The 26,815-nt window shown below is 46.6% G+C and overlaps 2 protein-coding genes across 2 annotated transcripts in view; one reads left to right on the top strand and one right to left on the bottom strand.

The window, feature by feature from the left end:
- Nucleotides 1-14,727, top strand: part of mark1 (MAP/microtubule affinity-regulating kinase 1) — a 14,997-nt gene extending 270 nt beyond the window's left edge. Inside the window, exons 1-18 of the mRNA XM_035142240.2 lie at nt 1-92; nt 3,630-3,833; nt 5,387-5,440; nt 7,730-7,778; nt 7,935-8,000; nt 8,098-8,168; nt 8,686-8,742; nt 9,209-9,343; nt 9,858-9,959; nt 10,475-10,594; nt 10,977-11,076; nt 11,328-11,440; nt 11,572-11,713; nt 11,825-11,958; nt 12,603-12,688; nt 12,765-12,914; nt 12,999-13,265; nt 13,771-14,727. The exon at nt 1-92 is cut by the window's left edge and continues 270 nt beyond it. Coding sequence (XP_034998131.1) covers nt 42-92; nt 3,630-3,833; nt 5,387-5,440; nt 7,730-7,778; nt 7,935-8,000; nt 8,098-8,168; nt 8,686-8,742; nt 9,209-9,343; nt 9,858-9,959; nt 10,475-10,594; nt 10,977-11,076; nt 11,328-11,440; nt 11,572-11,713; nt 11,825-11,958; nt 12,603-12,688; nt 12,765-12,914; nt 12,999-13,265; nt 13,771-14,113 — 2,244 coding nt within the window. The 5' untranslated portion in view covers nt 1-41 and the 3' untranslated portion in view covers nt 14,114-14,727. The remainder of the gene's footprint in view (nt 93-3,629; nt 3,834-5,386; nt 5,441-7,729; nt 7,779-7,934; nt 8,001-8,097; nt 8,169-8,685; nt 8,743-9,208; nt 9,344-9,857; nt 9,960-10,474; nt 10,595-10,976; nt 11,077-11,327; nt 11,441-11,571; nt 11,714-11,824; nt 11,959-12,602; nt 12,689-12,764; nt 12,915-12,998; nt 13,266-13,770) is intronic.
- Nucleotides 14,728-20,228: 5,501 nt separating this feature from the next.
- Nucleotides 20,229-25,455, bottom strand: zgc:172076. Its single transcript, XM_035143226.2, has 9 exons — nt 25,332-25,455; nt 24,433-24,479; nt 23,639-23,837; nt 23,222-23,379; nt 22,764-22,896; nt 22,347-22,500; nt 21,848-21,971; nt 21,292-21,481; nt 20,229-20,639 (listed from the first exon to the last, which is right to left on the bottom strand). Exons 1-9 carry the CDS (start codon nt 25,411-25,413, stop codon nt 20,479-20,481), a joined length of 1,248 nt encoding a protein of 415 aa, XP_034999117.1. The 5' UTR covers nt 25,414-25,455; the 3' UTR covers nt 20,229-20,478.
- Nucleotides 25,456-26,815: the final 1,360 nt, after the last annotated feature.

The raw sequence follows: 26,815 nt of genomic DNA, 5'->3' as shown, positions 1-26,815 counted from the left end.
GCGGAGGAGCAGCGGAGGAGCAGCGGAGGAGCAGCAGGAAGATGTCCGGCAGGAAGCCTCTGACCCCGGTGAGCGAGTCCGACCAGGCACCGGTGAGTCTGCTCCAGCCTGATTATTGACTATCGATCATTATGATAATGTCTTTTATTTGTTCATTATTGACGCAGTTTAATGATGTTTTATTATTGAAGGAGTTTAAACATGTTTAAATATCCCTGATTTAAATGAATTATACTTTACTCTATTATTTCAATATTTCATTAATTATGAAATATTAATTATTGTTATGTATTCCTTTTAATGGCGGTGCAGGTTAATTAATTTTACTATTGGTGAGAATTTAATTAGTTTCAATATTATTTTTTTAAAATATTTTTTTACTAACAGTTTTATTATATTATCAATATACATTTTATTTTGTAGGAATGGAGTTTAAGTATTTCATTATTATTTTCATTATTTAAAAAAATTAAACAGATTTTATCACTGCATTTTTTTTTTGATGTATTATTAATGTGTTTATCAAGTCTATAGTTTATTTAATATTTGATTATTATTGAAGTTTAATATAAAATATTACTGATGAAATTGGGATGACCAGTCCTGGTGGAACCGGAGGAACCGGTCGGATCCACAGAGTTCAGCAGCCCAGTAGCAGAGTGCGGTTCCTCCTGCAGTCGACCAGTGTCTCTTCATCAACCCACGACCAGATTTGTCCTTGTATCCAAACCGACATTATCAATATCACATCATGATTTATTTATTTAAGTAGCCACATGTTAATATTTACATCGTCTCACCATGTTAAAGAAGGAGAAGAACTTCCTGGATCTGCTCTTAAATACTTTATAATGAGTTCTTCCTCCATAAAACCTCACGGACTCTGGTTCAGTAGTTTCTGTGAAATCCTGCTGACAGACTTTACTTTATATCACACAAACCAACCGGTTGAAAATCTTAATATTATGATATAATAATTGTTGCAGCTCCGTCACGTCCTCGTCACAGTTTTGATCTTTTCTCCTTCAGCAGCGACAGTCGCCTCCTGTCGTCTCTTTACTATTGATTTTTCCCAAAATACACTGCAGGACGTGATGCCAGGAGCTCACTGAAGTTTATTCATCTGCATCGTCTGTAAAGTCACATTCGGAACGATCAGCTTCGTCGTGACAACTTTCTAATTTTCATAGAATCTTGTCCTGAACCTGTCGACGGAGCCTCAGTCACGGTTCAGTTCCCCAAGAAACTCCGTCAAACAGCCACAAAGACACAAAACAACCTGTGAAGAAAAACACTCAAAATAGATGATTTTCATTCAGTTGTTCTCATGTACATTTTCAATCTGTGTATGAAAAAAACCTTGAAACACAAAAGTAACAAAATGTAAATATTGTGAAAAGTTGGTGAATTAGTTACAAACAGAGAGTGACTCAGTAACGAGAGTTATGGATGTAACTGCGGTTCTATGAATTCTGGATGACCACCAGACGGCGGTGCTGTCGCACTGGATGACTTGTTCCGGCGACGCCACGAGGAAAGCTCGTCTTTCTAAGAGGTGGGAACGACTGTTGCCCCCGAACGAGAAGCTGCAACATTTCCACGTTAATAAAGAGCGAAGATGAAGAGTCGCATGTCGCTGCAGACAGTCGCCTCGTACCGCTGTGGAAACACATCGAGCGGAGTTCTCGTATCACCGGGTGAAGGTCGGACCTGTATCCCTCAGGATCACTCGTCCAATTGGAGAGTCTCTGTTTCCACTGAGGTTTTCTTACAAACCCACATAACAAACAAAGAGTTTGTCAGACGTACGCTCGCAGTGGCTGAAGCCTCCGGCCCCTCGGACACACCCGGCAGACTGACCGCTGACAGGTCCAAGCTCTGGTTGACAAGAGGGAGGAACTTAGGAGGATCACTTCAGGTCCGACTGTCCCAGGGACCCAGACAGAAACATGGAGCTTCAGCCCAGCTTCAAATCCCCTGAGGCACTTTAACACCTGTCGTTGGTCAAAGTGTGTGTCGTCGGTCACTGTGTGTGTCGTCGGTCACTGTGTGTGTCGTCGGTCACTGTGTGTGTCGTCGGTCAATGTGTGTGTCGTCGGTCAGAGTGTGTGCCGCCGTCAGTGTGTCGTCGGCCGGGAGTGCCGCTGGTCACTGTGTGGGCCGCCGGTCAGAGTGTGTCGCCGGTCACTGTGTGTGTCGCCGGTCACTGTGTGGCCGCCGGTCACTGTGTGTGTCGCCGGTCAAAGTGTGTGCCGCCGGTCAATGTGTGTCGCCGTCAAAGTGTGTGTTGTTGGTCAAAGCGGCCGCCGGTCACTGTGTGTGTCGCCGGCCGGGTGTGTCGCCGGTCAAAGTGTGGCTGCTGGCCGCTGTGTAGCCGCTGGCCGGGCGTGTGTGTGCCGGCCGGGCGTGTTGCTGTCAGCGGTGTGTTGTGGCCGCGGCCGCTGGTCACTGTGTGTGTCGTCGGTCACTGTGTGTGTCGTCGGTCACTGTGTGTGTCGTCGGTCAAAGTGTGTGTCGTCGGTCAAAGTGTGTGTCGTCGGTCAAAGTGTGTGTCGTCGGTCAAAGTGTGTGTCGTCGGTCAAAGATATAATGACAACGGGTCAGACACTGAACTTTAAAAGTCTGGAGACGGCGGGTGAGACTCAGGATCCTTTCACACCTTGTTTGGTTCCGACCTCCAGACTCAGTTTCAGGTGTGAAAGGTTCCTCAGACCAAGCGGAGGTCTGGGTCAGGCTCCAAAAACTGACCAGATCAAATGAAACTATGGAACAAACGCGTGAAGCTGGTTCAGACTCTCAGATCAGAGAATGACCCCAAACTGAAAAAATTACTTTAGCGATTAAAAGTTTAACTTTTTAATAAAGATGGACGACATGGAAGCTCCTAAAAGTGAAGCCGAAGCGTCACAAACCCCACCTCCTCCATGTTAGCAGAACAAGAGTGTTTATGGGCGGGGCCTCGATACCACGGCTCCACCCCACAATCACTACTGCACCGACTGTAAATGACGTCACCACCACAAGATGGCAGCGTTCTTGTCTGAGATTTCCGCTACATCACCTAACTTCTTTAACCGAGAGCTTGAGTCGTTGTGTGTCCGTCAGGTGTCTGTTCCTGAGATGGTTAGTGTGTGTCTCAGTGTGAATCATGGTCCTGAGGTGTAACAGTAGATGTCGACTCCTCCGGCTGGTTCAGACGCCGTCGGACTGGTTTCTCTCAGCTCCAGTTCCTCTGACAGCCGCTGGCCAGCAGCAGATAATCCACTCTGTTGTCTCCCGCTCTGAAACTCTGACCTGCAGGTGTATGTGTGGAGAGGAGGAGGCGACAGAGCGACACGTGAATCCTTCCATTAATGAATTGTCCTTCTCGAACCTGTCGTGACTCTGATCTGTCTGGATTCACGATGACTCGTTGTCTTTTGACTTCATGTAAATTCACCAATTTAATGATGCTGGTTTCATGTGGAAGCTCGTTAGCACGCAGCACTGACCTCACTGAGTAGTACAGATCGTCTGTTTACGTGTTGATTAGCTTCAGGTCATTTTATACAGAAGCTGCACAGAGCTCTAAACCTGGCTGTGCTTCACTGGTCCTTTGTATTAGAATCACATGTTCATGTGTCTTTCAGGTGAAGTGCTCAGACGGACTCCCCGGGCCACCGGCTCCGCTCACCAAGTCATCGAGCCGTCACGGTCTGCCGCCGTCTCGCAGCTCCGGCATGTCGCTCACGGACGAACAGCCGCACGTCGGCAACTACCGTCTGCTGAAGACCATCGGCAAAGGCAACTTCGCCAAAGTCAAACTGGCCCGACATTCGCTGACGGGCAGAGAGGTGAGGAAACAACACGTCGGCCTGGCGTCAGTAACATCCGACTGAATACTCGCTACAAGAGGTTGTTTTATTGAAATGACATGAAATGATATAAATGAACTTTCTACTTGGGCCCAGAAACCCGTTTTATCTGTATTTTCTGTTTTATACATTTGTAACCGAAACATTGCAAACTGAATTAAAACATAAAACAGATTAATTTCCCAGTTCTGAACAGAACCTTTGGTGTTGCTTTCACCTCCCACTCCTCTGAGAAGAAGGTTTTCATGAGGGCAGTTCTTCAGAGTGAATGTTCACAGAGGTGAAGGAGACGCGTGAGGTCCTGATGCTCATCAGGTGTGAAACATCTGACACACTTCACAGCTCAGTCTGAAACATCATGAAACAGGTTCTGATTCAGGGTAACTTACACTTCAGAGGAACAAGACGGGTTTTAGAACAATATAATGATGATGATGTTATTTATATAGAAGACAGAAAGAACTTCATGACTTCCACACATTGTAGATGTTGGATAACTGATAATATTCATTTAAATCACGTCCTCACATCCTCGCGTCCTCACGTCCTCACGTCCTCACGTCCTCAGGTCCTCACGTCCTCACGTCCTCACCTCTCAGGTCCTCACCTCCTCAGGTCCTCACGTCCTCACCTCCTCACGTCCTCACTTTCTCAGGTCCTCACGTCCTCACCTCCTCAGGTCCTCGGTCCAAGTCCTCACTTCCTCAGGTCCTCACGTCCTCACCTCCTCAGGTCCTCACTCACGCTCTACTCCTCAGGTCCTCACGTCCTCACCTCCTCAGGTCCTCACGTCCTCACGTCCTCAGGTCCTCACGTCCTCACGTCCTCAGGTCCTCACCTTGTCCAGAGTCAACGGGGTTAAATCAGGTCACACTGCTGTGACATCATGAGCTGGAGGCGGCGGCTAAAGGGTGAATTATTGATGCTGCACACGTCAGCTGTGTGTGTGTGTGTGTGTGTGTGTGTGTGTGTGTGTGTGTGTGTGTGTGTGTGTGTGTGTGTGTGTGTGTGTGTGTGTGTGTGTGTGTGTGTGTCCACTTATTTTAAGATCCACTCTCTGAGAGGGGAATTAGGAGCCGACCAATCAGCTGCTGTGTTTCTCTCTGGAGACGTCAGCTGGTCAGAGAAGAAGAAAGAATGAGGAGGAAACACACAACAGAGACGAGGACGTTTCCTGATCCAAGTCGTGAGAAGAAGCAACAAAGATGTTTCATTTTAATGAGATAAAAAGATTCATAAACACAAACAAACAAATGATGTAAACAGGATTAAAACAAAGACTCTTTACATCTAACTATAAAAAAACAACCATAACTGTCTGACATCATTAATCTGGATATCGTCAGTTCACCAGTTTACTGCTGCCTCTGGAGAGCTGCTCCAATCAGGAGGCAGGCAGGGGGCGGAAACAAGGTCAGGCCACTCCTCCAGCAGCTGGAGCCAATCGTGTTCAGAGGATTGAACACAAACACAGGAGAAGGGGCGGAGCCTATAATCAAGATTGATCAGTTCAAATGTTTCTGTTTGTGCAGGTGGCGATCAAGATCATCGACAAGACTCAGCTGAACCCGACCAGCCTGCAGAAGGTGAACACCTGTCTCACACCTCACCTGTCTCACACCTCACCTGTCTCACCTGTCTCACACCTCACCTGTCTGACACCTCACCTGTCTCACACCTCACCTGTCTCACACCTCACCTGTCTCACACCTCACCTGTCTCACACCTCACCTGTCTCACCTGTCTCACACCTCACCTGTCTCACCTGTCTCACACCTCACCTGTCTCACACCTCACCTGTCTGACACCTCACCTGTCTCACACCTCACCTGTCTGACACCTCACCTGTCTCACACCTCACCTGTCTGACACCTCACCTGTCTCACACCCACCTGTCTCACACCTCACCTGTCTCACACCTCACCTGTCTCACACCTCACCTGTCTCACACCTCACCTGTCTGACCTGTCTCACACCTCACCTGTCTCACACCTCACCTGTCTCACACCTCACCTGTCTCACACCTCACCTGTCTCACACCTCACCTGTCTCACACCTCACCTGTCTCACACCTCACCTGTCTCACACCTCACCTGTCTCACACCTCACCTGTCTCACACCTCACCTGTCTCACACCTCACCTGTCTCACACCTCACCTGTCTGACCTGTCTCTCCACACCTCACCTGTCTCACACCTCACCTGTCTCACACCTCACCTGTCTGACACCTCACCTGTCTCACGCCTCACCTGTCTGACACCTCACCTGTCTCACACCTCACCTGTCTCACACCTCACCTGTCTCACACCTCACCTGTCTGACACCTCACCTGTCTCACACCTCACCTGTCTCACACCTCACACGTCCCACCTCTGACCTGTGTCACACCTCACATGTCTCACACCTCACCTGTCTCACCTCTCGCACACCTCACCTGTGTCACACCTCACATGTCTCACCTCTGACCTGTCTCACACCTCACACGTCTCACCTCTGACCTGTGTCAAACCTCACATGTCTCACACCTCACAAGTCTCACACCTCACATGTCTCACCTCACATGTCTCACCTCTGACCTGTGTCAAACCTCACATGTCTCACACCTCACAAGTCTCACACCTCACATGTCTCACCTCACATGTCTCACACCTCACATGTCTCACCTCTGACATGTCACACCTCACATGTCTCACCTCTGACCTATGTCAAACCTCACATGTCTCACACCTCACAAGTCTCACACCTCACATGTCTCACCTCACATGTCTCACACCTCACATGTCTCACACCTCACCTGTCTCACCTCTGACCTGTCTCACCTCTGACCTGTGTCACACCTCACCTGTCTCACACCTCACATGTCTCACACCTCACATGTCTCATCTCTGCCCTGTCTCACCTCTGACCTGTGTCACACCTCACATGTCTCACCTCACATGTCTCACACCTCACATGTCTCACACCTCACATGTCTCACACCTCACATGTCTCACACCTCACCTGTCTCACCTCTCACCTGTCTCATCTCTGCCTTGTCTCACCTCTGACCTGTGTCTCACCTCACATGTCTCACACCTCACATGTCTCACCTCACATGTCTCACCTCACATGTCTCACACCTCACCTGTCTCACACCTCACATGTCTCACACCTCACATGTCTCCCCTCTGACCTGTCTCACACCTCACATGTCTCCCCTCTGACCTGTCTCACACCTCACATGTCTCACCTCACATGTCTCACCTCACATGTCTCACACCTCACATGTCTCACACCTCACATGTCTCACACTCACCTGTCTCACACTCACCTGTCTCACCTCTGACCTGTCATCTCTGCCCTGTCTCACCTCTGACCTGTGTCACACCTCACATGTCTCCCCTCTGACCTGTCTCACACCTCACATGTCTCACCTCACATGTCTCACACCTCACATGTCTCACACCTCACCTGTCTCACACCTCACCTGTCTCACCTCTGACCTGTCTCATCTCTGGCCTGTCTCACCTCTGACCTGTGTCTCACCTCACATGTCTCCCCTCTGACCTGTCTCACACCTCACATGTCTCACCTCACATGTCTCACACCTCACATGTCTCACACCTCACCTGTCTCACCTCTGACCTGTCTCATCTCTGCCCTGTCTCACCTCTGACCTGTCTCATCTCTGCCCTGTCTCACCTCTGACCTGTCTCACACCTCACATGTCTCACCTCACCTGTCTCACACCTCACCTGTCTCACACCTCCTCACCTCACCTGTCTCACACCTCACATGTCTCACACCTCACCTGTCTCACACCTCACATGTCTCACACCTCACTACAAATTAAAATGTCATGAAAAGTTCAGTTTCACTGATTCACATGTTTTCAGCTGTTCAGGGAAGTTAGTGTGATGAAGATCCTCAACCACCCAAACATCGGTGAGTCTCATCATCTTCCTCTTCCTCCTCCTCATCTTCCTCTTGTCCTCATCTTCCGCTTCCTCCTCCTCTTCCTCCTCATCTTCCGCCTCCTCTTCCTCCACGTTATCGAGGCTCAGTATGTGGCAGCAGTGTTGTGTTCCTGCTGTTTTACAGTGAAGCTGTTCGAGGTCATTGAGACGGAGAAGACTCTGTACCTGGTGATGGAGTTCGCCAGCGGAGGTAAGTCCAGCTCACCTGTGTGACCTCATCATCAGGTGACATGTGATCAGTTAACGTCACCTCTGTAGAGGTCACGTGACACCTGTCTGTGTTTCAGGTGAAGTCTTTGACTACCTGGTTGCTCATGGACGAATGAAGGAGAAGGAGGCCAGAGCAAAGTTTCGCCAGGTGAGATGTTTTCATATTTAAGACTCAACCTGGTCCCTGTTATACGAACCAATCAGAACCACGTGTTGTCCCTGTATGACATCAGCCCGATCATCACCTGACCTGGAGAGAATCCTTTAGCACCAATGTTCAGACTCAAAGATGAAGTGATTAGATGTCAGAGGGCAGACAGCACAGTTCAGCTAACATGCTAACAGCTCGGCTAACATGTAAAGAGCTCGGCTAACAGAGCAGCTACCATGATTACAGCTCTGCCAATATGCTAAGAGCTCTGCTAACATGCTAACAGCTCAGCAGGTTCAGACAGCTGAGCGTCCAGTGAAGAGCTAAATGATCCCAGAAGGCCACGGTACAGGAGCCAACCTGTGATCTAGGTCACATGTTGTTACTCAGACTGCCACCCTCAGGACAAACTGTACATTACACCTGTGTGTCAGTGAGATCAAAGCAGAACTCCTGTCTTTAATCTTTTTTCTTCTTCCTCTCCTCCTCCTTCCTGTATCACGGTTTCTGTCAGATTGTGTCAGCAGTGGAGTACTGTCACCAGAAGAGGATCGTACATCGAGACCTCAAGGTGCACACTCACACACACCACACACACACACACACACACACACACACTGCACACTCACACACTCACACTCACACACACACACACTGACACTCACACACACTCACACACACACACACACACACACACACACACACACACACACACACTCACACAACACACACACACTCACACACACACACTGACACACTCGCACACTGTCACACTCGCACACTGACACACTCGCACACTTGCACACTCACACACTCACACACACACTCACACACACACTCACACACACTCACTCACACACACACTCTCACGCACACACTCACACACTCTCACACACTGACACTCCACACACACTGACACACTCACACACACACTCTCACACACTCACGCACACTCTCACACTCTCACACACTGACACACACACACACTCACTCACGCACACACACACACACAGTGGTGATTGCGTTCTGTGTTTCAGGCGGAGAACCTCCTGCTGGACGCCGACATGAACATTAAAATCGCAGACTTTGGCTTCAGTAACGAATTCACGATCGGCAGCAAGTTGGACACGTTCTGCGGCTCGCCTCCCTACGCCGCTCCCGAGCTCTTCCAGGTGAGACCCCGCCCACAACATCTGCTTGACCCCATGTGGAGGCAGATACAGAGCACTGCAGACAAAACATTGTTTTATTGTGTTTATTGAAGCTGGAGCTACGTCTGGTTCTTTCTTATGGAAATAACACGTTAACATCACAGACACACAATGGTATCTTTTATGTCTACGCAAATGTGACACCCAGTGGCTGAAGGCGTTATTTTTTTCAGGTTGTCCGTCTTTCACATTCTCAAAAACACCTTGAGGGAATTTCTTCACTAAGAGATGAACTGAATAAATTTCGGAGGTCAAAGGTCACACTGACTAGTGGTTGGTGGAGGAACTGCAGCACGTTGATTCTAGTTATCAATGGAAAAGGTTAAAATTAGGCACAAGCTGATGTTTAAATGTTTTTTATTGGGGACGTTAATATAAATTACACCCAAAACGTTACTTGAGCATGAGGAGGGTTTGTGTGTGTGAGTGGTGAAGGCTGTGGGCTGCTGGGTAATGGAGCTCTGTGACCCTGCAGGGGAAGAAGTACGACGGGCCGGAGGTGGACGTCTGGAGTCTGGGAGTGATTCTCTACACGCTGGTCAGCGGCTCGCTGCCCTTCGACGGACAGAACCTCAAGGTCTGTGTGGACAAACAACAGAACTTCTTTAATCATATACAAATATAAAAGTTCAGGCTCTGAAATATCCTCAAAGTATAAAAGTGAAAAGTTTCTCATGTCACATGAATAAAGTTTAAAGAATATTTCAGTAAAAAAACAAGTTCAAATCAAAAAAACATTCAAATAATAAAAACAGGTTAAATTAAGGAAATATTATTGAGCATTTAAAACTGAAATGTTCGGAGACGAGATTTTTTTGTTGTCATCAGTGATGTTGCTGATTCTTCTGATGTGTTTTCTCCTCGTCACGGACATATGCTCTGCGTCCGTTACATCTGTTGTGTTTGATGTGCACTGATGGATATGAATATGAATATGAAAATATATTATTTGTGTAAAAGTTAAAAGCTGTCAGAAACATAAATACTCGTGTGTGTGTGTGTGTGTGTGTGTGTGTGTGTGTGTGTGTGTGTGTGTGTGTGTGTGTGTGTGTGTGTGTGTGTGTGTGTGTGTGTGTGTGTGTGTGTGTGCAGGAGCTGCGGGAGCGTGTCCTCAGAGGAAAGTACCGGATTCCCTTCTACATGTCGACTGACTGTGAAAACCTGCTGAAGAAGCTGCTGGTTCTAAACCCCGGAAAACGAGGCAGTCTTCAGGTAACGCACGGGAATCGAACAAGCGACCTGCCACCTTAAACCCCGCCTTCAACCTTAAAAACTCAACTGTCAACAAATAAAAAGTAAAGAATAGGTTTGGAAGCAGCTCAGCTGATCAGAGACTGATCGGTTTGTGCAGCTTTGATAAAATAAGGTGATTTATTAAGGTTCTCATCACAGCTGCTTCCTGAGAAACGTCTCGGCCAAATCCAACGTACAGGAAGTTGAAGCTGAGTTTAATCCTTCATGATTTCTGTCAGTCAGAGTTTGTGGAGTTGTTTTTCGTCCTGATTCCTGTTTCTACAATATGACGAACAAAGAACAGACAGAAAACATTAAAAAGACGAATGAATCAGCCTCTTCCTGTGATTTTTCTCTAAAGCAAATCATGAAGGATCGATGGATGAACGTCGGCTACGACAATGACGACCTGAAACAGTTCACCGAGGCCGAGCAAGACTTCAACGACCTCCAACGCATCGGTCAGACACACACATGTTTGTACTTCTATCTCAGAGAGGACACTCATAACCCTAATCACAACTAAATGCCTAACCCAAACCCAAACCTAACTCTAACCCTAAAACCAAGTCTTAACACAGAGACACACACATGCACACACACTTGTGGCTAATGTTAAACATGAGCATTTAGCTCAAAGTAGTTGGCATAGCTGTAGCCTGTGAGCGTTGTGACCAATGCTGAGCGGACTGTGACTCTTCTGACCAATCAGAGCTGATGGGGACGATGGGTTTCCCTCAGGAGGAAGTGATGAAGGCGCTGGACGGTCCCAAATACAACGAGGTGACAGCAACATACCTGCTGCTGGGGAGGAAACCTGTCGAGGTGAGTTAGCATAGCAGCGGTCTTACATTCAGTGGAGCCTAGCTTAGCAGAAAGACTGGACTGTTAGCCTAGCTCCTTCAAAGGAGAACGGTCATCTTCCTACAATCCTCTGTTGTGACTCTCTCCACCAGTTTGAAGGCACTGAGTCTTTGTCCCGTGGTGGCCTGGTGCAAAGATCACGACCCTGCAGCGACCTCAACGGCTCGAGTCAGTCACCCGCCCACTCTCGCAATGCACCAGCCAATCAGAAGCAGCGACGTTTTAGTGACCACGGTGAGTTTATATTTGATCAGATTCTGCAGTTCGCTCAAACTCGTCCTGAGACACGTCCGTGTGTTTACATATTTAACCAGTCTTTTGTTCTCTCTGTGTTTTGTGTCTCAGTGGCGCCCTCTATCCCCCCACCTGTCTCCTGCAACAAGCATTCCCACGCCAACAGCGTTGAAAGTGACAGGAAGGACGAGCCCGCCTCCCCCATGGGAGCTCCAGACCGCCGGAAGTCCGCCACTGAGTCGGGGGTGAGTGATGCAGATCCGCATTTTAACCAGAAACCAGGTTTGAACCAGGATCAAAGGATCAAACGATACTGAAATAAAGATCAGGTCAGAAAATATCAAAGCTACATTAAGATATAGAGATAAAATTGAAGTTAACTGCGTAGTAACCATTTATGGGAAGCCAGGTGCAAAATCTATGAATGGGTCCAGTGACAAAGTCAATAGTATCATTCTGGCTGGTTTTAATTGGCTGATGAGTTAAATTCATTCTTCCTAAGATTTGATTATCATGATTTTACTGAAACCTTCGATGGAAGAATGTCAAATGAATCCTTATTTGAAGCATCAGTATGTGGAATTTAGTGGCATCTAGTGTTGAAATGTTATACTGCAACCAACTAAATAACCCCCCAGCCATTTCCAGGTGTTCGGTAGAATCTACGGTGGCCTGGAGGTATCGTTAAAACTCAGACTCGACTCTGCGTTTGGTTTGTTCTGGGTTCCTGTAGAAACATGACCACCCACTCCTGAAGTCACCGCAACCTTTTCCTCTAGCACCACCTTCTGGATGAACTTTATCTTTTTAGCTCCACTACTGATAAATATCAAGGAAAAGATCCATCATGCACAATCTGTTGATAGAGATGAGTGTCTTTGTGTTTCAGAGCATTACTCGGAGGAACACGTATGTTAATGAGCGAACGAGCATTGAACGCCACTCCACTGCTATTCCCAACGGGAAGGACAGCAGGTGAGGGGAAATCTTTGACTTGTCCCTGATCGCTTGCTGATTTTCCACATCAATAAATCGGCTGTGTGTGTTTCAGTCTTCCTGAGGTTCCTGCAGCGTCCCCCTCCCCGTCGCCAGGGGCAACCATCTCCTCCATGCGCCCCCGTCATGTCAAGTCCATGTCTGTGTCGGGACACCCCATGAGGTCCAGCCTGCCTCCCATCGACGACAACGCAGAGTATCAGAGGTTCTTCACGTCTCCTCGCAGCAGCAAACCTTTCAGTGAACTTGTTGTTTCTTTAATAACGACATCCTTTCCTCTCACCCCCAGCTCGCCCCACCAGCCGCCCTCCTCACCCTCCGCCTTCAGCGTCACCAGCAGCAGTAGCACTACGCCGGACCGCAGTAGCTTCCCCCGCGGCTCCACCAGCCGCTCCACCTTCCATGGTGCTCAACTTCGAGACCGACGACCCGCCACCTACAACGGCCCGCCGGTCTCGCCCAGCCTATCGCAGCATGCTGCTGCGTCGTTAGCTTCGTCCCGCCGCGGCACATCTGCCTCCCTCATCGGAAAGATCACCTCCAAATTCGTTCGCAGGTCAGTAACAGCAGGGGGCGATGTGGAGTAGTTGTGAGCCTGTGGGGAAGGGGCGAGTTCAGTCTTGTGGAGCCACAGTTGTGCACGTGCAGCAGAAATGCCTTTCCAATCACTGATAGGGATCTGTGCACTAGTATCATATGCATGGGTGTGGTTTTTAGGTTCTCAGATTTTAAAATAAACACGATAGTTCATCAGGAGTCATGTACAGGAAGTAACTGGTCAGCCTGGACAGGAAGTGCCGCCCAAAGCTGTTTGATTGACAGCTTAGCTCTTCAAGGAATCGCGAAAGTAATAAGAATAAGAAATAATAAAAAAGTAACTAAGTTACATATGAAAACAGTCAAGTATTGATAAAATACAGTAATATGCAGTTTAAAAAATATATATAAATACATATATACATAAATCAAACTGCTGATATTTATACTTGGTTTGTCGACTCTGTAACACAGACTGTGAGTTGGTCTCCATCAACGATCTGTCTCTGCTCTCCTTCCTCCAGGAGTTCATCGGGCGAGCCTCGAGAGGAGGTACGGGAGTCCAAGCCTCGCTCCCTGAGGTTCACCTGGAGCATGAAGACCACGTCCTCCATGGAGCCGGGGGACATGATGAAGGAGATCCGCAGGGTTCTGGATGCCAACAACTGTGACTACGAGCAGCGTGAGCGCTACTTACTGTTCTGCGTGCACGGAGACGCCCGGCTGGACAGTCTGGTCCAGTGGGAGATGGAGGTGTGCAAACTGCCCCGCCTCTCGCTCAATGGCGTGCGGTTTAAAAGGATCTCCGGCATGTCCATCGCCTTCAAAAACATCGCCTCCAAAGTGGCCAATGAGCTCAGGCTGTGACCGAGGAGAACACCTCTACTCCTCCTAACGTCATGTGTTCCACTCTATTCCGGACTAACTGGTGTCTGACTCAGAGAAAACACTTATTTTACTCAACACAGTTAATATTTAACGTTATCACTAAATGTTAATGCCAGTGAAACCAAATATTACAACAAGCAGACGTTCAGCAGGTTGTGGTTCGTCCCTCAGTGTTTGTTGCTGCGTTTACATGCACTGAAGAAATCAGATTTTTCCCAAACCTTGAAAACCAAATTCTTAAACTTAAGCTGAAGTGGAAACGGCAGTTAAAGGGATTAAAGAAACCAGATGGGTCATGAACCAGGTTTCAATGACGACGACAAATACGTTTTGTTTTAAAAGAAAATGATCAATGTCCGTCCACATCAACACACCTGAAAACCTGTCACGTGACCGCTCACCTGCACCGGTCATGTGGTGTAAACAGGAAGTAGATTGTCTCTGCAGCTGGTTGCTTAGTAACAGAAACTCCTCTGAGGGAGGAGCAGTGAAGGTGAAGAGTCAGAGCAGGGACGACGAGGTGGAACTGTAACTGACAGGAAGTGTTTGCAATAAAACTTAAACGCATCAGTGTGGACGGCGCTTTAACATCTGTTTTGAGAATGAGTCATGAATTGCATGTTAAAGAGCCGCGACAGAAAGAAGCTTTGTGCAGCGGAGAGCGATGAGCATGAAATCTGGAGTTTTCATAATATTGCAGTGCATGTCCAGCTCGTATTTTTGCCTTAGCCTGATTACAGTAAGAGTGTAATCTGGTTCCTGAAGTCAGGTGAAACTTTACCGGTGCAACTCTCCTGGCGTGTGAAACACAATATTCACCAGCTCATTGTTTTCTGATGGCATGAAACTTTCTGTTTGTGGCCTCCAGTGACCCAGCGAGCCAGGGTTCGATCAGCAGATGACCAAAGATGTGTTCAGACTGAACGTGAGGCGAAGTAGAAAAACTCTAATGTCCCTCAGTAGAGCACATGAACCCGCCGGGGCATCAGTCCTCTGAAAGTCAATCAGCCTTAAAGCTCAGCCAACGACTCTACGGCCGTCCATCGTTAGCGCTAGACTTGGGAGCGGCAGACTTGGGAAGCTAGACTTGGGAACGTTAGACTTGGGAACGTTAGACGTGGGAACGTTAGACTTGGGAACGTTAGACTTGGCTGGACGGGAACGTTGGACTTGGGAACGTTAGATTGGGAAGTTACACTGGGAACGTTAGACTTGGGAACGTTACACTTGGGAACGTATTTGGAGTTAGACTTGGGAATGTTAGACGGGAACGTTAGACTTGGGAACGTTAGACTTGGGAATAGTTAGACTTGGGAACGTGGAACGTTGGACTTGGGAACGTTAGACGTGGGAACGTTAGACTTGGGAACGTTAGACTTGGGAACGTTAGACTTGGGAACGTTAGACTTGGGAACGTTAGACTTGGGAACGTTAGACTTGGGAATGTTAGACGGGGAACGTTGATTGAAACGTTAGACTTGGGAACGTTAGACGTGGGAACGTTAGACTTGGGAACGTTAGTGGGAACGTTAGACTTGGGAACGTTAGACTTGGGAATAGTTAGACTTGGGAACGTTGGACGGGAACGGGAGACTTGGGAACGTTAGACTTGGGAACGTTAGACGTGGGAACGTTAGACTGGGAACGTTAGATTGGGAACGTTAGACGGGAAGTTAGCTGGGAACGTTAGACGTGGGAACGTTAGACGTGGGAACGTTAGACTTGGGAATAGTTAGACTTGGGAACGCTGGACGGGAACGTTAGACTTGGGAACGTTAGACTTGGGAATAGTTGGCGTAGACTTGGGAATAGTTAGACTTGGGAACGTTAGACTTGGGAACGTTAGACGTGGGAACGTTAGACTTGGGAACGTTATACTTGGGAATGTTAGACTTGGGAATGTTAGACGGGAACGTTGATTGGAACGTTAGCGGGACGGGAACGTTAGACTTGGGAATAGTTAGACTTGGGAGCGTTGGACGGGGGAACGTTGGACGTGGGAACGTTGGACGTGGGAGCGTTAGACGTCTGAACGTTAGACGTGGGAGCGTTAGACGTGGGAACGTTAGACTTGGGAATAGTTAGACTTGGGAACGTTGGACGTGGGAACGTTAGACTTGGGAACGTTAGACGTGGGAACGTTAGACTTGGGAACGTTAGACTTGGGAATAGTTAGACTTGGGAACGTTGGACTTGGGAACGTTAGACGTGGGAACGTTAGACTTGGGAACGTTATACTTGGGAATGTTAGACTTGGGAATGTTAGCGGGAACGTTAGATGGGAACGTGGCGGGAACGTGAGACGGGAACGTTAGACTTGGGAATAGTTAGACTTGGGAGCGTTGGACGGGGAACGTTGGACGGGAACTGGACGGGGAGCGACGCCTGAACGGCGGACGGGGAGCGCGGACGGGGAACGTTAGACCTGGGAGCGTTAGGACGTGAGCGTGGAACGCTAGACGCCTGAACGCGGACGTGGGAGCGTTAGACGTGGGAACGTTAGACGTGGGAGCGTTAGGCGGGAACGCGAGGACCTGGGAACGTGAGACGGGAACGTAGCGGGAACGCGGACGGGAACGTTAGACGTGGGAACGTTAGCGTGGAACGCGGACGGGAGCGTGAGACGTGGGAACGTTGGACTTGGGAACGTTGGACTTGGGAACGTTGGAACACAGGAACACTCCCTATAGAAAGAACTGCAGCTCCTGGTGAATTTTGAGGTCAGCACTGAGCTGTTGCACATGAACAAACATGTGATCGATCGGCGTATATGGTTCTAGCTAGTTACCGTTAAAGTTTAACCAGTCGTTACGTTTTTGTTGTGAATGATTGCGAAAACATTGGAGCCATTCACTTTATGCGTAGTACCAGGAGCGAGCTAACAGATGTTCGCTCATATTCCCGCAAATATATGGAAGAAAGAATTTGAAGAGTGTAAATGAGGTTTCTCTCCAGCTAATGTTAGCGTAGCATAGGGTTTTGTTTTACTTGATGGTTAAGTGACTTGTTATGGATTCTGTCTGACCTGGACGTGTTTGGTGAACATGTCCACCGTGTGACCTGTTGTCTGTCCACACGTCACACGATCATTCTCAGCTTCAGTTCTGATGCTGTAAGTTTGAAGCAGAGTAATGAGCCATGAAATGTGATGAACAATCAGTTTGTGACTCTAAACATCATCGCTGTTGGTTGTATAACAGAGGAAATGTGTTGTCCTGTTAATACCTTTGCAAAAAATAGATTGTTGGTAATGATGCTGATGCAGAGACCTCCTGGTGGTTCAACATGAGATGACAACGTTTTTTTATTATTGCTGTATAAAATGTTACCTGTCCAGGTGGAAACTCTGCTGATTAGTCTGTGTACAGTTTTATTTAGTCTTCACTGTCTGAATTTGTCATTTGTTTCCACCACTGAAAACATGAATCTGAACATTTTTTGAGCCACGAGATAAATTAAATTTTTTATATATAGGTGTTTGTGTTTATATTGCTGTTAAACGTAGCTCAAACCAGAATGCACTTCAAGTCCAACTTAGTAAATTCTGTTTACATAAACTCACATGTCCTCCGTTCAAACTTGAAGTATCAGTCTGTTTTTCTTCTATCAACAAATCTCACGTGCAGAGTTGAACATACAACATGCGAGTTCAGCTCCAAGCTCATTGGTTCCTACTGAATATGTTTACACCTCACAAACATACACGACAGTTTCTTCTAAAACAACTGACTTTTATTTCAAACCGCAGGATGTAACATTTTTTGGAGCAGAAATGATAAATCAATGGTCAGATAATGAATCAGCGACTATTTTGACTGTCGAAAAATGTCAAATGTTCGACTTGAAAGTTGCAATGTAAATAAAGGTTGAATCAATGATACATTCACTGTTTGGTGCATCACAAATATGAAAATGTGATGCCTCTGTCACACGAGACTTTCGTCTGTGGAGCACTTTCCTGCCACTATACAGACAAAACAATTCAACGATTAATAATCTGCTTAACTAAGATAAACATGCTTTAGTTTCCTATCGTTTTGGGCACCTCACGAAGGATAAACATATCACTTCCTGACTTGGTCATGCGGTGCTAGACCACGCCCACTAATCATGCATTACAGTCCACTACATAAAGTGTAGACCACAAAATCTCATGTAAATTAAATGAAAGTTGTCATACGAGGCCTAGTTCCTGTTACCAGTAGGTGGTGTTTTGACTGCGACTAAATACAGACTGCTAGATCTGTTCAGGTCGGGGGTCTGATGAAGCGTGAGCAATTTGGATAATGCACAGTGGAGTTCTAACAATTTACATATGGATTATGTTCAGGCTTTGACTGATCATGTGTGAGAAATTGGTGCTGATTGTTCAAAATCTCACAGTTTTGATAAGACTTCATCACCAGTGTCTTGAGGCCCTTCTCACAAAGTTTGACATGGTTGTGGTCAATGGACGACGACAAGTACATCAAAGTGTAAGACGTGTAAAAAAACAAGACATCTCCTGTTGCCACCAGGGGGCACTGTGATTGTAAGCCAGTATTTCTGTGTGGATGTCGTCAGGCCGGGACTCTTGTCATACATGTGAAGTTTGGAGTAGATTCGACCATGTATGTCCGAGATATTCTCTGACTTTCTGAGGTTTCTATGCGCCCCATCCCCCCCATTAAAAGATCAGTATTTTGTAGTTTTTCCTTACTCTAGTCAGGGGTTAAGGGCAGAGCGTGTCTTCTTCCTTCTTCTTCTTTGTTCGGTTTATTGACGGGTGGCAACCAACAACGTACACAGTACCACCATCTGCTGTGTTCGTGCACTGCTCCTGGAGGTACTGCAATACCAGGTCGATGGGGGGCAGAGCAGGTCATCCCTCGTTAACCCCGGTTTGGTTTACTGGCGGGTGGCCACCAATGTCAAGGTGCACCACTGCCATCCACTCCTAGATATTTGTTAAGATTCAGCTGCATATAATTGGCTTGTATCATACTTTAAACTCCTTTGATTTACTGAGATGTGATTGATTGTTTAGAATTTCTTTATTATCATAGAGGGGTTATTATCAAAGGGGTCCTTTATACCGGAAACCAATAAACCGGAAAGAACTGAGCTGCCCTCAGAGGAAAAGAAGAGGACGAACTTTAAAACACATTTCTAAAGTCAAATCGGTTCTGTCTCTCCCGGACTCGGAAAAAACGAACAACCCTAACCCAACGAACGGATTCTTGCGACGCCCTGTAAACATGCCTCAGCCGAACCGTACGAACTCGTTTGCAGCTTGTTCAAAACACTGCTGCTCGTATTTTAACAAAAACAAACCGTGGGGCTCATATCACTGGCCTCCCTTCACTGGTTACCAGTTAAATTCAGGATTGATTTTAAGATTCTTTTAGTAACTTTTAAAGCTCAACGTGGGCTGGCCCCCACAGTTGGCAGCTCTTGACTGGTCGTACCCTGAGCTGGGCCAGCCGGTTCCTGTTGGCTGCTCAAGGTGACCGGGCTCCGAGGCTCTGGAACTCCCTGCCGGATGAGATGAGGCTCGCCAGCTCCCCCAGATCGTTAAATCACAGTTTCTAACATGCGACTTGTAATTATGTTCATTACAACAATCAGTCGTACAGAGTGTGTGCTGCTCCTGATCCCCCCCCATCTCTCTCTCTTTTCTACTCCCTCTTTGCCACCCACCTCCTCTCTTCCCCATTTTCTCTGCCCCCCCCAACCGGTCGAGGCAAAGTGAAGGACTGTTCCAAAGTATGAAATAGTTGCACCAAGTGATATTTTACTATTGATCCAATAAGAATATTCAGTGTCACAGCCTTTGCTCTCTGACAGCGTTATGGTTTGATAATGGTAAAGAGTACCAGAAGTTTGATTACTTTAACAACGTACCGCTATGTGTGTGCATATGTGTAGGTGTATTTATTTAGTGGCAGGGCTGTGTGATATGGTTCAAACAATATCGTGAGTGTGATTAATACAGATAAAATACAGAAAATATAAAAAAGTTTTAAAAAAAAGACAAAACACAAAAAACTCATAACCATACACTAAAAATAATAATATATAGGGCTGTTCAAGGGACTCAAGGACGCTTTACATATTTAAAGATTGAGCACTTTTGTTTGCTTTATTTTTTAAATGATTTTAGCAGCAGAGATTTCTAAACAATTTGATAATATGATAATTTAATGACATGATAATAAACTCAATCTCAATAACATAAATTAGATTTACATTTTTTTAGAGCAGGTCTCAGTGTGTGTTATTTATTATTACTCATTTTATGTGATGACTCAATCTTATCAGTGGGATTATTTATTCTCCTCGATCCAGCCAATCACCTTCCAGGTTTACTTCTGAGTTGGAACGAGCTCGTCGATGTCTCTGTCGACCTCCAGCCTCTTCTCCATGGCGATGAGCAGTTTGACCCCGTCGACCACCAGCTGGGTCACTTCCACCTCGCTCAGGCCAAAGGTCACCGTGTTGCTCGCAAGATACAGCACAGAGGATTCTGGGAGAAACAGAAGGTCAGTTTGAATAAAGTGAGGAGCAACTGCATGGAAAGAGAAACCAGCACACTTCAGGTGTCCCCTCAGAAAGTAGTGCCGGTGTGTAAAGATGGATAAATACTCTCAGCTGCTGACCCCACATGCCACAAACATCTGATACACAAACAATACAGATGCCAGTTTGACGCAATTCAATTGAGATGCGATTATTAAACGCACAGCTCTGCTTGGTATCAGAGAAGAACTGGACGAGTCAAACGACACTACGCTGTGACAGCCAATCAGCAACAAGAGGGTTCTTGCTTGTGCACAGGACAGCGGGAAACTGTCATTTCCATGGGAACGGTCTAAGCTGTTCACGCTGTACGCAGATCCTCCTCCTTGAAGCGATCCAGACGCAGCATCTGCAGCAGTACATGCGTAACACTAACAGGAGCCATTGCTGGTGCTTCAGCGTAAAGTTTGTGTAAATACAGATGTGTGTTTTTCTACAATTTATGCTAATATTTGTGGTGGCTAACTTTTTGAGCTCAGTGGTGTGCACCTTTGCAGTTTGGTTTTGAGTTCAAATATCAACAGTTGATCCCAAGAATCGCTTTGACGTGGGACCCGGACCTGAACATGGAGAACTTATGGGACGTCCTCCCTCTGTACCTGTTTTGTTCAAACGGATCCTGAGTCTCTTCAGGATGTCCTGGAGGCGTTTGTGTCGGGGAAGGTGCTGCAGTTTGAGGTGGACGCTGACCCTCAGGCCTGTCCCCACGTCAGCTGGAGAGCTCATCACCCATCCCAGCTGCTGCTTCCAGATGAACGGGTGTTTGAACTCTCTGTAGTACGCCCCGAGCTGGAAACACAGGAAAGGATTCGAATGCCACAATACCTGGTTACACTGCCAGAACGTTTTCAAGAGCTCAGTGACCTTTTCCACTTGAAGGAACCTTGTAACCTATGAAGAAGTGATATACACTCAACAGGCACGTGTATCTACAGGATCTTGTGCGTCACACTGCCGCCACATGATTGTCTCACCAGACAAGATAAACAAGGTCACAGGTTATAAATCAGTAGGTGTCAATAAAATATACACAGATGGAATAAACCTCTAGATATTTGTAGCCAAAATTAATTAAAAGCAAATTTCCATTTTGATTGAAAACTTTGGTCTCTTTGGAGAAGCTGGACCTTCCGGACAGTCGGACACATGTCTGACCTTCTGCAGGTTGGTGCAGTTGCATTTAAAAGCCTCCACGATGTTGCCGTCGTCTTGTGTGGACACCAGTCTAAGGTGGTCTTCCATGTTGACCCAGACCACTAGGCTGCCATCGTCACTGAGCCTGCAGAAATGTGACATTGGGCAAACTGCGTTACTTTAATGTGGGAGGCGGTTTCATCCAACCATCCATTATCTACTTTGCTTATCCTTTCAGGGTTGGGTGTGGCAGCTGGAGCCAATCCCAGCTGAGATTGGACGAGAGGCCGGGTTTTCCCTGGACATCAAATTAGAGTCTAAAATTAAAGCAACTCCCCGGTCAAGCTGAGATTTAACTGGGAAGCGTCTTGATGGGATAAACAGGGCTAAGAAATTCTGTGTCGTTTCTTAAGAACAGTTACACATGTGGGCAAATGGGAAATCAAACCCCCAACCTTACAATTAACGATTGACCTGCTTTCTCTATCCAGACCAACAAACCAGACGGTCACAGACTGACCACACAGCCCTGGCATCAGGCCAGTCGCGGGCCACGCCGATCCGCTGCTGGGCGGACGACGGTGGACTCAGGTTCAGCTCCCTCTGTTGGTCCTGGTCCAGCTCCTCCAGTAGGAGGAATCGACCAGGCAGCTCCTCCTCCAGCCGCTGCAGTGCTGAGAATGAGAGGAAAACATGGTCGGGGGGGTAGGTAGGAACACACGATGTCACCAAATCCTTCACAGGGAACCTTTAAAGACCCTTTTCCACTGGTCTAAAACACACGAACATCTGGCTTTCGTCTGTTTTTTTATCTTCGGATCGTTCAGAGCTTCTCAGTTTCCAGTGTGCTCATGATGTTGATCATGACTCAGCGTCTGTCTGAACCTTTAGAGATGAAACAAGATTAATGAGAAGTAAACCCTCAGACATGCAGTACCTCTTCTGGCCAGGGTGAGGAGCTGTCTGCGCTCTCCTCGGCTGCAGTGTGTCGGGAAACAGAAGTCGTCGACACCTCGAACGACGCTCACCTCGCAGCCAACAGCGTACGAGCCGTCCAAGTCATCGCCCCCCTGCACACACAGAGTCTTCTCACATTATACACGTGTAACTGGTTCTAAAACTGACCACGTAGAAACCTGCGGAAACTCCGGTTGGTTGTAAAACACCTTTCAAGCACAACTTTCCTACGATAAAGCACAAAGTTGATGCTCTTAGGTCTTAATCACTGAACCTTAAACTCAGCTCAGAGTGAACGTCGTTTCACAAACCGTCTGCTGCGAAACTCCAGTGAAAGTTCTCTGTGTTTTATCATCCCAGAGACGACCTCCCAGGACTTCTCTTCCCTTATATGAGACACTTCTCATCATGTGGTCGGCGGGGGTGTGAAGCGGCTACCTTCAGGTTGTTGTAGTTGAAGTCACTCTCCGGCGTCTGGCTGGTGATCTTGTGTTGGTGATGTGCTTCGATGACTCGGTCGAAGAAGTCACAGAACAAGATGTAGGACTCAGCGTCACCAGCAACACATCCCACAGACACAGGACCTGAACCATCGCCTTCATACACAACGTTTCAGATGGAGTGGACACATTGACCAACAGCAAGTATCCTCACTAATCCTCCCACAGTGGAGGGACATATCTGTTTCACCTCATTTAATCAAATACAAATACTCAAGTCTAAAACCTGCACGAAATATCTTGAAGGAAAACTATCAAAAACTATATTTATACATAGATATAAACTGATATTAAACTGATTCATGAGAGAGACTTGTTCCAGCAGATCTGTACGATGACATCACAGTGACATCACCTGGTTCCTCCAGGCCCGGGCGGATGACATCATCAAAGACGACTCCGCTGTGGGTGCAGCGGTTGAACTGTCGGCTGTACATGTCCCGTGTGAGGATCCGTCCCATCCAGGTCCAGTTCCTGCTCAGGTCAGGAAACTCGTCCTCGGGGGAACCTCTCTTCAGGCGGAACTGGGACATGGGGTTGGGGGGAACCAAACTCTGACCGCACAGGGAACAGCTGTTAGTCCAAATGAGGTCAGCAAGGTTTGACCTTCATCAATTTCAGCTGTTTTATTTTGATGAAGATGAATTTCGTCGGTGAGACTTTAAAGTATTTGTGTCCCAGTTCAGGGGATAAATGATAACTACACCTGTTGTGATGAAGAAAATACTTTCTACGACTCTCGAGACATAAAGATCTTTTTAAATTAAAAACTCAAAAAATCTGCCTCAACTAGAATTTACTATTTAACAGGGAATATTATAGTATGAGGAAGGAAGGAAGAAATATAAACATGTATATATCATATATAAAGACAGTTGGCTATGGAATCTATATATAGTTGTGGTGTTCATCATGTTTATATGCGAACATTCTGAAAGTGGTCAAATGATCTCTGGTTATTTGATAAAGAGAAAAAGCATAAAGTTGAGGTGGCAGGTTTGGAACAATTACAGAATGATTGAATTAAAACCTTTTCCCTCAGTCAGTGTAGCTGACGTGTCCGAGGATCAGGACGCTCAGTCGGACTCAGTCCTGCTCAGTTTAACAGGTCAGGTTCAGTAGCTTCACACGAACACTCTGGGTCATTACCTCTAAGACCGTCCGGTACCTCGTCTCCATAGGAAACACAAGTGGAGCTGCAACAGAGACAAAGTGTCCATAGATCATAATTCATCATTGGCAGATCATATAACACAGATATGAGTCTTTCATGTTTTTATTTTACAGAACAAACAATGCAGAAAGAACCACACATTCATGTTTATGTAATTATTCTAGTTCTATATATTTGGTTGTATTTTTGTTTTCTTTTTATTCTTTGTTATTTAGAATAAAGTTTATGGTTAAACTATGATAATATCTTTCTTAAATGTGTAATTTTGACTCCCTCAAATCAGTGTCAGCATCAGGCCCCAACAATGATCAGACTCTAGTTTTAACATTATTAATCAATATATGTTATATATATATATATATATAACGACGTCATCACTACAAGATGGCAGCGTTCGTATCTGAGATATTTTGGCTTCATTTCTGGAGACGTGTCGTCCATATTTATTTATATTTTGGGGTATTATTTATATATAAATCAAATTTTATGTGAATTTTGACATCTATTGTTTTTTAATGAATCATTGAGTCAATCCTAAAAAAGAGATTAAAAGCTGTTTAGGAATACATTGTGCCTGGAAAGTTGTGATCAGTGTAAAGATTAAAACAACACTTATAGTTAAGTATCAGGCAAAAGGAGAAGTTTCCTTCTGAATTAACTTCCCTTCAAATGAACTATTCCACCTTCACGTCTTCTAATCTTTCACTTGTTAATCATCACTGAAGATTCTGATTCAAACTCCACATGAAATCTGAGCAGAGCTGGATGACGATGTCAGCACCACACGGAGGATTCTGTAAACTCCATCACTTCACACTTCAAACATTCAAAAGTGAGAGTTAGTTTCCTGAGTGAAAAACGATGGGAGACTCACGTTTGACCTTCCACATGTCGTCAAGCAGCCGGCAGCACAACAAAAGATCCAAGAATAGTCGTGTTGGTTCAGAGCAGCTCATCCTGCAGGGGTCCGGTTACAGAACAAACAGGGTGGGCCTTTTAATATCCACACTGTGTGTGTGAGGGGTGAGGGGGAGGAGTGAGTGAGGGGTGAGGGGGTGAGGGTGTGTGGAGGTGGGTGTGTGTGAGTGTGAGTGTGTGTGTGTGTGTGTGTGTGTGTGTGTGTGTGTGTGTGTGTGTGAGGGGAGGGTGTGTGTGTGAGTGTGTGAGTGAGAGAGAGAGGGTGAGAGAGTGTGTGTGTGTGTGTGTATGTGTGTGTGTGTGAGGGGAGGGTGTCTGAGGGTGTGTGAGAGAGTGTGTGTGTGAGTGTGTGTGTGTGTGTGTGTGTGTGTGTGTGTGTGTGTGTGTGTGTGTGTGTGAGAGAGTGTGAGTGTGTGTGTGTGTGTGTGAGTGTGTGTGTGTGTGTGTGTGAGGGAGGGTGTGTGTGTGAGTGTGAGTGAGAGAGTGTGTGTGTGTGTGTGGAGTGAGAGAGAGGTGTGTGTGTGTGTGTGTGAGTGTGTGAGTGAGAGAGAGTGTGTGTGTGTGTGTGTATGTGTGTGTGTGTGTGAGGGAGGGTGTCTGAGGGTGTGTGAAGAGTGTGTGTGTGTGTGTGAGTGTGTGTGGGTGTGTGTGTGTGTGTGTGTGTGTGAGAGAGTGTGAGTGTGTGTGTGTGTGTGTGTGAGTGTGAGTGTGTGTGTGTGTGTGTGTGTGTGTGAGAGTGAGTGTGTGTGTGTGAGTGTGTGTGTGTGTGAGTGTGTGTGTGTGTGAGTGTGTGTGTGTGAGTGTGTGTGTGTGTGTGTGAGTGAGTGTGAGTGTGTGTGTGTGACGTGTGAGTATGTGTGTGTGTGTGTGTGTGTGTGTGTGTGTGTGTGTGTGTGTGAGTGTGAGTGTGTGTGTGTGTGTGTGTGAGGTGTGTGTGTATATAAGTGTGTGTGTATTTTTACTTGTAACAAAATATGAATTCCCTGTGATTCCTCTTCCTGTAATAAAATGTGTTAATGAAGCTGATGAGTGAAAACCTCTGATGATATAAATGCAGTTTTTAATGAGACTTCAGCAGCTTCACGTTAACATCGATGTTTTACAGATTCCACTGAAACTCAAAGGACTCGAACGATTCCACTTCCGTTAACGTCGTGATACACGTTCGTCCTAAAAGCATTAAGAGCACTTTCACGATGACGTCGTCCGGACTGGGAGCACCAGGAAGAAGAAGAATAAATAACAGAGAGAGTGACGAGTCGAGTTTTTAGTTTTCACATGAAAACATCGAACCGTGAGAACATTAAACCCAACAACAGAACATCGAGTCAAAACTGGAGGACATGTTTAATCCTGGAGGACGATCCTGGAGGACGTCCGTGTGAAGTCTTTTTAAAAAGATCGACAGGTCATTGATGGACTGATGATGGATAATCATTC

The sequence above is a fragment of the Hippoglossus stenolepis genome, chromosome 2 (genome assembly GCF_022539355.2).
Source record: "Hippoglossus stenolepis isolate QCI-W04-F060 chromosome 2, HSTE1.2, whole genome shotgun sequence".
NCBI lineage: Eukaryota > Metazoa > Chordata > Actinopteri > Pleuronectiformes > Pleuronectidae > Hippoglossus > Hippoglossus stenolepis.
Note: the sequence above shows the minus strand (reverse complement) of the source record. Positions and strands in the feature narration are given on the sequence as shown.